Raw genomic sequence first — 12,185 nt, 5'->3', positions numbered from 1 at the left:
ATATAGTCTCATCTTTTTGTAGTGGAAATTTAGTGAAAGATAAACTGACACTCACACAGAATCAGAGTACATAAGATATATAAAACTGAAGGGTGACTGACTTTAGCATTGATTTATTCTTTTCTAGAAGTATAGGGCCTAACTAATAAGATTTCCAAATTTTTCTATATACCATTGAGTAGCTGGTAATGTATAATTCAACAAGGGAAACTCCAGATTGGAATATCAACAATATTAGAAATGATAGATCGCTACTCGCCATAAGGATGACATGTTGAGTTGCAGACAAGCACTACAAAAAGACCATTACATGCTTAGGGTTCACCAAAGCCCTCTTCAGAAATGAAAAGAAAACACACACACATTCAAACAAGAACATGCATATGTGACTGCTCTCTCCGGCTACTGCAACCAGAGAGATCCGTCATGTATGCATAAGATGTGCCTGTTTGTGTGTATGCATCTGTCTTTTCTTTCCTGAAGGAGGCTTTGGCCAAAACCTAAATGTGTAAAAGTCTTTTTGTGCCTGTCTGCTACTCAGTGTGTCATTTATTGCTGGTGTATAATGTTATGTGATACTCCAAAGGCAAAAGAAAAAATTGTAGTGACAGATGGAAAAGGTTGATGAAGTGATTGGGGAGGTGGAGAGTTAGAGAAGCAAGTGAGCAGAAAAATTAAAGTGCCAGAGCAGATTGAAATGCAACAAAAGAAGTTTAAAGTGAAGACAGTAAAAATGAGAATAGCCAGAATGGATACCAAGGACATTAAACCAAAAGAAGTGTCTGAATTGTGAAACACCTAAAAACACCAAGACAAGAGGAGAAGGAAGAGTTCTCTGGAACCTTCTATGTTCTTCCTTTTGCCTAATTTGTTTGGGTGACTAAGTTTGACAAAACGCATCACTGGCCACATACAACTAGGTTCACTTACCAAATAAACTTCTGACAACTCATTTCTGATCAGCTACTGTTTTCTAGTGGTAGCTCTGGAACAAAACTATGATTTGTTTATTAATTTATATGTCTTCCATGGATAGGTCATGTATGGTGATGAACTCACCTGGCTGTGGCACATGCCAAAATTATGGTTCAAATGGCTCTGAGCACTATTGGACTTAACTTCTGTGGTCATCAGTCCCATAGAACTTAGAACTACTTAAACCTAACTAACCTAAGGACATCACACACATCCATGCCCGAGGTAGGATTCGAACCTGCGACCGTAGCAGTCCCGCGGTTCTGGACTGCACGCCAAAATTATGATTACATATATTTACGTGTACCTTTAATTACAATTTACTGTTCAACAAATTTACAAACAGCTACTACTTTTCTACCGCAAGAACCCTGAAATTTATTGCTCAGAGAGTACACTCACATGGAAGACAAGGTACAATACAATTTGCACTACACAAATGGCTGGTGGAGCCTTGCACTCTGGCCTATATAGACATAAGTTCCAACAGAGGGTGCAGCCAGCAGGCTGTGCACACAACTGCTGTTGTATTAGCAGGTCAGGTGACCTCTAGTGGCCAAATCGAGCACAAACATCTTGCACAAACTATGAAGCAGTGCACACACAAAATTGGTGGTTACAGCAACTACAATATTAGAAGTAAGATAATACATGATTATTATCTTTGCACTTCAGTAGTGACATGTTCAGAACTGCTTGACAGGTGCAGGCACAGGACAATCAGTTGATCCATACACATACAATAAATATACGTATTCATACTATACAGTGAGTGAATGAAAATAACACAATCTACACATAATACTTGTATTCACATTTGATGATCATGAAACTATTTAGCTATATCTTTTCTTTCGAAAGCTATTATTTACCAACTACCCAAAGAGTAGAATGAGTGATTCAAGAGAAACAGCTGCATTTTAGTTTTGAAAAAGGATTCTCTATTCCTTAAGTTTTTAAGCTCAGAGTGAAGAAAGTTGAAAATGTTTGCACCAGCATTCTTAGCACATCTCTGCACTATGGACAGATATTCTGATTGGTCATTTCCAGTTATTATTCCTAATGTCATTCGTCTGGTCTGCTGAGTTGCTTTCAGAATGGGGCTCTTTATAACAAAGCATGTGAAAGAAGAAAATGTATTGAGAAGCAGTGGAAAATATTGTCAGCTGAATAATCAGTATTTAACAACAGATTCCTGCAATTATTCTTAAAATGAGTGTAATTACTGTCTTCTGAACAATGAAGATTTTTTGAGCAAAATAAGATCTCTCCAAGAAGAAAATTCCACATGATGTGATGGAATGACCATAACCAGAATAAACTGCCTTTGTCACTATTTGGTTCCAATATAAGAGAGCACTCTTAATGCAAAAGCAGACTACTGTTCAATATATTCACTTTGGAAATATGTGATTTTCGCAGCTTAATCTGCAGTCTAAGTGAAGACCCAGCAACATGATGCTGTCAACCCTCTGTAATTGCTAGATTCTGAATATCACTATGTATTCCTCTGGGCTTTTGTGACTTGGTAGAATTTTCATAAAATTTCCTTCCATAGGTCGACAGACAGGAAGTTAATAGTAAATGTATAGAGACTTTTCATAAAATGTTGGTGACTGCAGCTAAAAGATTTTCTGTTACAATATTTGTGTCATTTGCAAACATTGTAAATTTTTACTCATGTTCATCCCCAGCTCCAGACTTATAATCAGCATAAATCAACAACAATAAAGGATCCAGGACAGAAACCTGCAGGACCCTGTGATGAAATACACTGAAGAGCCAAAGAAACTGGTATACCTGCGTAACATCGTGTAGGCCCCCACAAACATGCAGAAGTGCCGCAATATGGAGTGGCATGGACTTGACTAATGTCTGAAGTAGTGTTGGAGGGAATTGATGCCACAAATCCTGCAGGGCTGTCCATAAATCCGTAAGAATATGAGTGTAGGAGATGTCTTCTGAACAGGCATCCCAGATATGCTCAATAATGTTCATGTCTGGTGAGTTTGGTGGCCAGAAGAATGTCCTTGGAGCCACTCTGTAGCAATTCTGGATGTGTGGGGTGTCAGATTGTCCTGCTAGAATTGCCCAACTCTATTGGAATGCACAAGGGGCATGAATGGCTGCAGGTGATCAGACAGGATGCTTACATTCATGTTACGTGTCAGAGTCATATCTAGACATATCGGGGTCCCGCATCACTCCAACTGCACACACCAACACCATTACAGAGCCTCCACCAGCTTAAGCAGTTCCCTGCTGACATGTAGGGTCCATGGATTCATAAGGTTGTCTCTGTAGCTATACACGTCCATCCACTGGATACAATTTGAAATGAAACTCATTTGACCAGGCAACATGTTTCCAGTCATCAACAGTCCAATGTCAGTGTTTATGGACCCAGGTGAGGCATAAAGCTTTGTGTTGTGCAGTCATCAAGGGTACATGAGTGGGTCTTCGGCTCTGAAAGCCCATGTCTATGATGTTTCATTGAATGTTTTGCACACTGACACTTGTTGATAGCCCAGTGTTGAAATCTGCAGCAATTTGTGGAAGGGTTGCACTTTTGTCACTTTGAACAATTCTCTTCAGTCATCATTGGTTCTGTTCTTGCAGGATCTTTTTCTGGCCACAGCAATGTCAGAGATTTGATGTTGTAGTGGATTCCTGATATTCAAGGTACACTCATGAAATGTTCATTTAGGAAAATACCCACTTCATCGCTACCTTGGAAATACTGTGTCCCATCGCTCATGTGCCGACTATAACAAAATGTTCAAACTCACTTAAATCTTGATAACCTGCCATTGTAGCAGCAGTAACTGATCTAACAACTGTGGCAGACATGTGTTGTCTTATATAGGCATTCCCTGCCGCATTGTCATATTCTGCCTGTTTACATATCACTGTATATGAATGCACATGCCTATACCAGTTGCTTTGGTACCTCAGTGTATATCCCAGTCTAATGTGACAGCCCTATTTGAAATCTGCAGATTCCAAAATTACTTTCTGCTTCCTCTTGGAGAATACTGTATTATTACACAAAGTTCAGCACATTTTGCCTTTACCTCAGTGTTTGTCAAACTACTAATTGCAGGTAATCAGGTGAAAAAATACAGAATATTCAGAACTTGTTTCTCTGCTTATGTGTGAGTAGGAAAGATGTTCTGCTCTGTTAGGTAATGTGCCAAAGGGGAACCCAGAGAAATGAGTCAGTGGATGCAATGGCAGATAAGTCAGCATCATGATATCCATTACCTCAGTTCTGAAGAAGGCTTTCATATGAGTGTCGGAAGAATGGCTAGAGATAACATTGATGAACTTACAGTTACTAAAAGAAAATGGTTAATGTAGACATAAATCCTACTGGAAATTCAGGAAGAATGAACAACTCAATCCTTCCTCCACAGAGAACACTGCTGTTTAATTCATAGTTTTCCAATATACTGAGAAAACTCACATATGTGTAATGACCTTTTTTAACAACTACTTTCATTTTCTGAGGTGATTTGGTCTGTTTTATATCTTAGCTTGCAGTGAAACAAATTTAATACACGTTTTACATTTTTGAGTGACATCAGACTACCTAAATACTGATAGGGAAGTTGTGAGATAAGCTTTGATGATTTACAAAGCATATGGATGTTCTCTGGCTATACAATTAAGATCCTAAGTAAGCTACTTTAATTTAGTACTTTTTTTACTTTATTAAGCACAATTATAGAGAGTTTTATGGTATATGAAACTCTATGTTTACTACTACAAATTAGAAAAAAATGACTTCCTCATAGAATTCTTGGTTCCACAGCAAGCATTTGCAGCGCTGAAAACTGTTTTATACTTCAGCTGCAGAAACATGATTATACTTGAATACCATAAAATTTGTTTTCACTTTTGGCTCTCTTTCAGGTCAAGTACTGATGAAAACAAATTATTTGATGTTGAAATCAACGCAGTTTGGAATTCTGAATACCAGTATTTTGATTATGATACTGACATGGATCCTTTGTGTATCTCACGTGCTATGGCTTTAGAGACATGGAGTAGAGAATATTTCCAAAATGTGCGAAGGTAATTTCAAGATACACTGAGGTATTTAAATTTTATACTACAAAAGAAGTTTTGTTTCATCATATGTTATAGCGCACAGATAAGAAATCTGCTAAAATGAAGATGAATAGTGTTTTATGAGTATCAGATCAACTTTCAAATTTTACAGTTCCCACCAGACTCACTATGAACAATTTGGGAAGTTACATGGTAAAGTGACAGTGAATGGAAAACAGTACACAGTAAAGATGGATGGTGTAAGAGATCACAGTTATGGGGAAAAACGTGAGTGGAAGAATTTTCATCGTTATGTGCTGCACTACATTACTCTTGAAAATGGAATGAAAATATCAGCTGGTATCATATGTGCACCACTAGCTTTCTCACGGTACAGTGATTTATTAGATATAAGTAATTTATCTTCTGTATAGTTATTTCTTCTACAAACATTAGTTGCATACAGACCCATGAATAGTGCCAATGCCTTTTATTATATATTTTGTTTAAATATAGTAGATTACGACTGAAGTTTCAAGGAATGATGATACTGATAGTGTTATGGGACTGATATACAGCAGTGGCTGTGAGAATTTAGTTAAAAGAGGAAATATTGTTCCTTACCTTGATGGTAATGCCAAGATGTTGGCAATCTGTAATATGTGTATGGAAAGGAACAACAGTTACTTTAATATGATAATGGAAAATCCTGGATGGAATGAAAATAGTAGTGTAATCTGTAAATTACTGTAATTCACATTATAATGCCACCCCATGCAGACTGCATACAAGTTATTAACTATGAAGTTACTTAAAGTAGCCATAGCTGTGGGTTTGAAGAGACAACATTCCTTCAGACGAATGAATGTCCTTCCATGCCCCTTTTCATAAGTGGAAATAGGAAAATATCACACAGAGCCAGGTCAGGTGAGTGAGGTGTGTGGGGCAGCAGAACCATGCCATTTTTAGCCAAAAATTGTCTAACAGTGATTTCTGTGTGTGCATCTGTGTTGTCATGGTGGAGGAACCAGTCTCCAGTCTGCAACAAATCAGGTCTTTTTTGACAAACACTGTTGTGCAATCTTCTTAAAACTTCCAAATAAAAGGTTTGACTAATGGTCTGAATGGGGGGAACAGTTTCTGAATGAACTATCCCCTTGGCATCAAAAAGCAAATCTGCATCACTTTGATGTTTGATTTGACTTGATTTTTTTTTTTGGATGGGGTGATGATGATGTCTTCCATTGGCCTGACTGTTGCTTTGTTTCTGGGTAATAACCATAGCACTATCACTCATCACCAGTAATGACCTTTGACAGAAGATCTAGATCACTTTCGAGCTGTTGTTTCAAAGCATGACATTTTTCATCTCGATGTGCTTTTTGATTTTCACTCAGAATTCGAGGAACAAACTTGGCAGCAACCCTTTTCATTCCCAAATCTTCCATTAAAATTTGCAGAACTGAGCTTCAAGATAATCCACTAATCTCTGACAGTTTATCAGTTGTCTGTTAATGGTCTGTGAGCACAAGCTCTGGAATTTTTTTCAATATTTTTGTCAATAAGTGTAGTTGATGAATGTCTAGAACAACCTTAGTCATTAATCAGCATGTTGCCATTTTTAAATTGAAAAAACTACTCATAAACTTGATGTTTTTCCCGTAGCATCATCTTGGTAAATCATTTTCAACATTACAACAGTTTCAGTAGGATTTTTACCAAGTAGAAAACAAAATTTCACAGCTGCTCATTGCTCACTTAAACTTGCAACCATAAAAAATGATACAAGAACAAAACAGCACTAGCAAAAGCAGTCACTGCAGATGAACAGAACAAGCCAGGTCAACAATGTACGTGGCACTGAACTGGCATTGAGTTGCATTATACATGCCTAGCAGCAGAAGTTACCTTCCCCAAAGAAGTATAGTGTGTTGCTAACAAGTTTAATGTCTTTCTATCATAAGTAGCATTCCAAGCTATGTGTTCTAAGTACTTTTTGTAGAACATTTTCATGGAACAGCTTCACAGGTCTTCCTTACATACAATTCTGAAATTTTAATTTTCTGAATGTGTTGTTGAGTGTTATAGTATCAGTTAGCACTGCATGATGGTGGAACTATAGCTTTTCAACAGTGGTTCAAACTCTATTACCTTTTTATGCTTGTTTCTGCAGCCAATGATAAATAAATTAATATTGTCACATATTATAAACACTTATTGAGATCTATTGTGAGAGTTTTGAGTTCTCTGCTGAAATGTTTATCTGAACTACACAAAGATTCATCTAAATTTAAGTATATATTTTGTAAACCACTTGAAGTGTATGGCAGAGGGTATTTAGCATGATATCACATGTTAAGCACCTTTCCTGTTCTAGTTGTGCATAGAGCGAGGAATGAATGACTGCTTAAATACCTCTATATATGTTGTTCATAGTCCAACCTATGGGAACAATATTTAAGGGGATGAAGAATGTCTTTAGATACTTCATTTAATGTAGTAAATGTAGGACATCACTTTTCTGCATTTTGTAAAGTGCGTTTCTGACCATTTGAAAGAAATTACCAATCTCTGCAGCATTTTAAATGTATAGATTTTGCAGACGATATGCCCAGTTCATTGTAGATATATGAATCATCTGCATAGTTTCACATTATCTAATAAATCCTCATAAGCACACTATACCCATTCAACTAAACTAGTATCCAGTTGAAATCAAACAATGAAAACTTCACATTCGAATATCAACAATATTAGGAAAAGGATAGACTGCTACTCCCTGTAAAGATGACACATTGAGTTGCAGATAGGCACAATCAAAAAGACTGTTACATATTAGTCTTTTGACCAAAGCTTTCTTCAAAAAAGGAAACACAGCCATGCATACATACAACCAAGCACACCTCATGTACACATGACTGCTATCTTTGGCAGTTCAATTGAATTGGAGCTCCGGTCAGAGCTTCTGGAGATGACAGTCATGTGGGCATGAAGCATATATATATATATATATATATATATATATATATATAGTTATAATAGAGGGAAACATTCCACGTAGGAAATATATATCTAAAAACAAAGATGATGTGACTTACCAAATGAAAGTGCTGGCAGGTCGACAGACACACAAACAAACACAAACATACACACAAAATTCAAGCTTTCGCAACAAACTGTTGCCTCATCAGGAAAGAGGGAAGGAGAGGGAAAGACGAAAGCCGGGATTGGAACGACTCCTTACCCTCTCCCTTAAAACCCACATCCTTTCGTCTTTCCCTCTCCTTCCCTCTTTCCTGATGAGGCAACAGTTTGTTGCGAAAGCTTGGATTTTGTGTGTATGTTTGTGTGTCTATCGACGTGCCAGCGCTTTCGTTTGTTAAGTCACATCATCTTTGTTTTTAGGTGTGTGTGTGTGTGTGTGTGTGTGTGTGTGTGTGTCTATATATATATATATAGGGAAACATTCCACGTGGGAAAAATATATCTAAAAACAAAGAAGATGTGACTTACCAAACGAAAGCACTGGCAGGTTGATAGACACACAAACATACACACAAAATTCAAGCTTTCGCAACAAACTGTTGCCTCATCAGGAAAGAGGGAAGGAGAGGGAAAGATGAAAGGATGTGGGTTTTAAGGGAGAGGGTAAGAAGTCATTCCAAATCCCAGGAGCGGAAAGACTTACCTTAGGGGGAAAAAAGGACAGGTATACACTCGCGCACACACACAGATATCCATCCGCACATACACAGACACAAGCAGACATTTGTAAAGGCAAAGAGTTTGGGCAGAGATGTCAATCGAGGCGGAAGTACAAAGGCAAAGATGTTGTTGAATGACAGGTGAGGTATGAGTGGCGGCAACTTGAAATTAGCGGAGGTTGAGGCCTGGCGGGTAACGAGAAGAGAGGATATACTGAAGGGCAAGTTCGCATCTCCGGAGTTCTGACAGATTGGTGTTAGTGGGAAGTATCCATATAACTCGGACGGTGTAAAACTGTGCCAAGATGTGCTGGCCGTGCACCAAGGTATGTTTAGACACAGGGTGATCCTCATTACCAACAAACACTGTCTGCCTGTGCCCATTCATGCGAATGGACAGTTTGTTGCTGGTCATTCCCACATAGAAAGCTTCACAGTGTAGGCAGGTCAGTTGGTAAATCACGTGGGTGCTTTCTCACGTGGCTCTGCCTTTGATCGTGTACACCTTCTGGGTTATAGGACTGGAGTAGGTGGTGGTGGGAGGGTGCATGGGACAGGTTTTACACCGGGGGTGGTTACAAGGGTAGGAGCCAGAGGGTAGGGAAGGTGGTTTGGGGATTTCATAGGGATGAACTAAGAGGTTACGAAGGTCAGGTGGGCGGTGGAAAGACACTCTTGGTGGAATGGGGAGGATTTCATGAAGGATGGATCTCATTTCAGGGCAGGATTTGAGGAAGTTGTATCCCTGCTGGAGAGCCACATTCAGAGTCTGATCCAGTCCTAGAAAGTATCCTGTCACAGGTGGGGCACTTTTGGGGTTCTTCTGCGGGAGGTTCTGGGTTTGAGGGGATGAGGAAGTGGCTCTGGTTATTTGCTTCTGTACCAGATCGGGAGGGTAGTTACGGGATGCGAAAGCTGTTTTCAGGTTGTTGGTGTAATGGTTCAGGGATTCCGGACTGGAGCAGATTCGTTTGCGACGAAGACCTAGGCTGTAGGGAAGGGACCGTTTGATGTGGAATGGGTGGCAGCTGTCATAATGGAGGTACTGTTGTTTGTTGGTGAGTTTGATGTGGACGGACGTGTGAAGCTGGCCATTGGACAGATGGAGGTCAATGTCAAGGAAAGTGGCATGGGATTTGGAGTAGGACCAGGTGAATCTGATGGAACCAAAGGAGTTGAGGTTGGAGAGGAAATTCTGGAGTTCTTCTTCACTGTGAGTCCAGATCATGAAGATGTCATCAATAAATCTGTACCAAACTTTGGGTTGGCAGGCCTGGGTAACCAAGAAGGCTTCCTCTAAGCCTAAATAGGTTGGCGTACGAGGGGGCCATCCTGGTACCCATGGCTGTTCCCTTTAATTGTTGGTATGTCTGGCCTTCGAAAGTGCAGAAGTTGTGGGTTGGGATGAAGCTGGCTATGGTAATGAGGAAAGAGTTTTTAGGTAGGGTGGCAGGTGATCGGTGTGAAAGGAAGTGCTCCATTGCAGCAAGGGCCTGGACGTGCGGGATATTTGTGTAAAAGGAAGTGGCATCAATGGTTACAAGGATGGTTTCTGGGGGTAACCCCTGGGTAAGGATTCCAGGTGTTGGAGGAAGTGGTTGGTGTCTTTGATTAAGGATGGGAGACTGCATTTAATGGGTTGAAGGTGTTGATCTACATAGGCAGAGATACGTTCTGTGGGGGCTTGGTAACCAGCTACAATGGGGCGGCCGGGATGATTGGGTTTGTGAATTTTAGGAAGAAGGTAGAAGGTAGGGGTGCGGGGTGTCGGTGAGGTCAGGAGGTTGATGGAGTCAGGTGTGTGTGTGTGTGTGTGTGTGTGTGTGTGTGTGTGTGTGTGTGTGTGTGTGTGTGTGTGTAACAGTCTTTTTGTTGTACCTGTCTGCAACTCAATGTGTCATCTTTAGAGCGAGTTGCAATCTATCCTTTTTGTACTATTGCTAGTATCCAGTTGATGTGTAATGCATTCCTGAGTCATTTAAGGGACCCCTACACCTTTCACAATGGCAAACCATCTCTGCCATGATCTTGCCTAGTCAGCGGTGCGGGTCTCCCGCATCATTCCCTACACCCCTTGGAGTATGGGACCTCATCATCATCACACCTTTCAGGCCTGTGCTGAAAGTCTAAGCAGTTGCAAACCAGTTTGTTGCAGAATCAAATGAGCCTTCCATTTGCCTCAAAACCAGAGTTCCATGATTATATCGAGGAACAATTCCACAGCCACTGAACTACATTTTAACAGCATGAGCACGTAAAGTTGTTATAGCCTTATTTACCAATCATTGAAAGGTACTGAGTAAGACCTGGGAATCCAGGTTAACGGCATGATTTGTTTCAATATGGGTCATCACTGGTCATACCCTTTGCTCTTAGTTTGCTGCTGGGATGATCATTTAAACAGGCAGAATGAATGCTCTGTGCATACACTTTGTGGCTCTCCTTCTGATATTTTGCCAGTATTTGCTTCCAGAGTGCTATTATTCACTGTATGTTTGATTAACTGACCACACTCTTCCTGGATCTGCTTTAACACTTTCATGGGCTGTGGGGGTATACTTCCCACTAAACGCATTTCTTTACAGTGTTTAAGGGAATATGTGTTACCATTTCTGTATGCTTCTGGCGTCTAGTGGTAGTCTGTTGCACCAGCTATAATTTCTGTTTGTTGTGAAATATTGCTTTCAACTTTGGGAAGTATATAGCCCACCAAACAATGATGGTTTAATAGTTATTGGGAAGTATGGTTACCACCAACATAGTTTCTGAAAGAGGCTTGGAAAGTATACTTACCACAAAATTAATCTGTCATTTTTGGAGATTGGGAAGCATACCTACCACCAACTTAGGGGTATCCCAATGCTTTTGGGAATACGTTTCACCATCTCTGTCTATGCCTGACATATGGTGGCGGAAAACTGCACCAGATGCATGAAAACTGCTCCAACAGTCAGTTGCTGTTTTTCATGTGGTCACTACTGTTGTCAGAACATGTTGCTCCGCTTCTGCAATATACGTTGGTGTGACTTGTATCGGTTCATACCTGTATTGCGTGATAAAGTTTCAAGGATTGTTTTCATGTTGTGGTAGGTAAACTATAATTTTGGTAACGAATATTTCTTAAATAAATAAAAGAAAACATGAAATAAAAACAGAAAACACTGTTCATTGTATTTTTATGTGTAATGGCAACTCATAACAGCACACAAAACAGAAGTGGGAAGACCATTTACCACCAGCTTTAGTACCTCACAAAGGTGTCACAATGACGAGTGCCACCATAGTTTTTTGTCCTAAAACACAAAAATAAAATTATCAAAAAATAAATATAGTCAGTTGATCACCTTTCAAATAGGATAGCAAAAAGTTATCATCACTGAGTATCCACAAAAAATGCAGGGTTAGCTTCACATGGGGTCAAGATTTTCCAATAGGAGAAGTGTATCACATTGA

General features: G+C 39.6%; 1 protein-coding gene across 1 annotated transcript in view; it reads left to right on the top strand.

Annotated features, from left to right (window-relative positions):
• Positions 1–12,185, top strand: part of LOC126471043 (uncharacterized) — a 162,515-nt gene that overhangs the window by 127,851 nt on the left and 22,479 nt on the right. The window contains exons 6-7 of the mRNA XM_050099110.1: positions 4,891–5,052; positions 5,201–5,419. Coding sequence (XP_049955067.1) covers positions 4,891–5,052; positions 5,201–5,419 — 381 coding nt within the window. The remainder of the gene's footprint in view (positions 1–4,890; positions 5,053–5,200; positions 5,420–12,185) is intronic.

The sequence above is a fragment of the Schistocerca serialis genome, chromosome 3 (assembly GCF_023864345.2).
Source record: "Schistocerca serialis cubense isolate TAMUIC-IGC-003099 chromosome 3, iqSchSeri2.2, whole genome shotgun sequence".
In the NCBI taxonomy this organism is placed as follows: domain Eukaryota; kingdom Metazoa; phylum Arthropoda; class Insecta; order Orthoptera; family Acrididae; genus Schistocerca; species Schistocerca serialis.
This window is presented reverse-complemented; position numbering and strand designations above follow the sequence as displayed.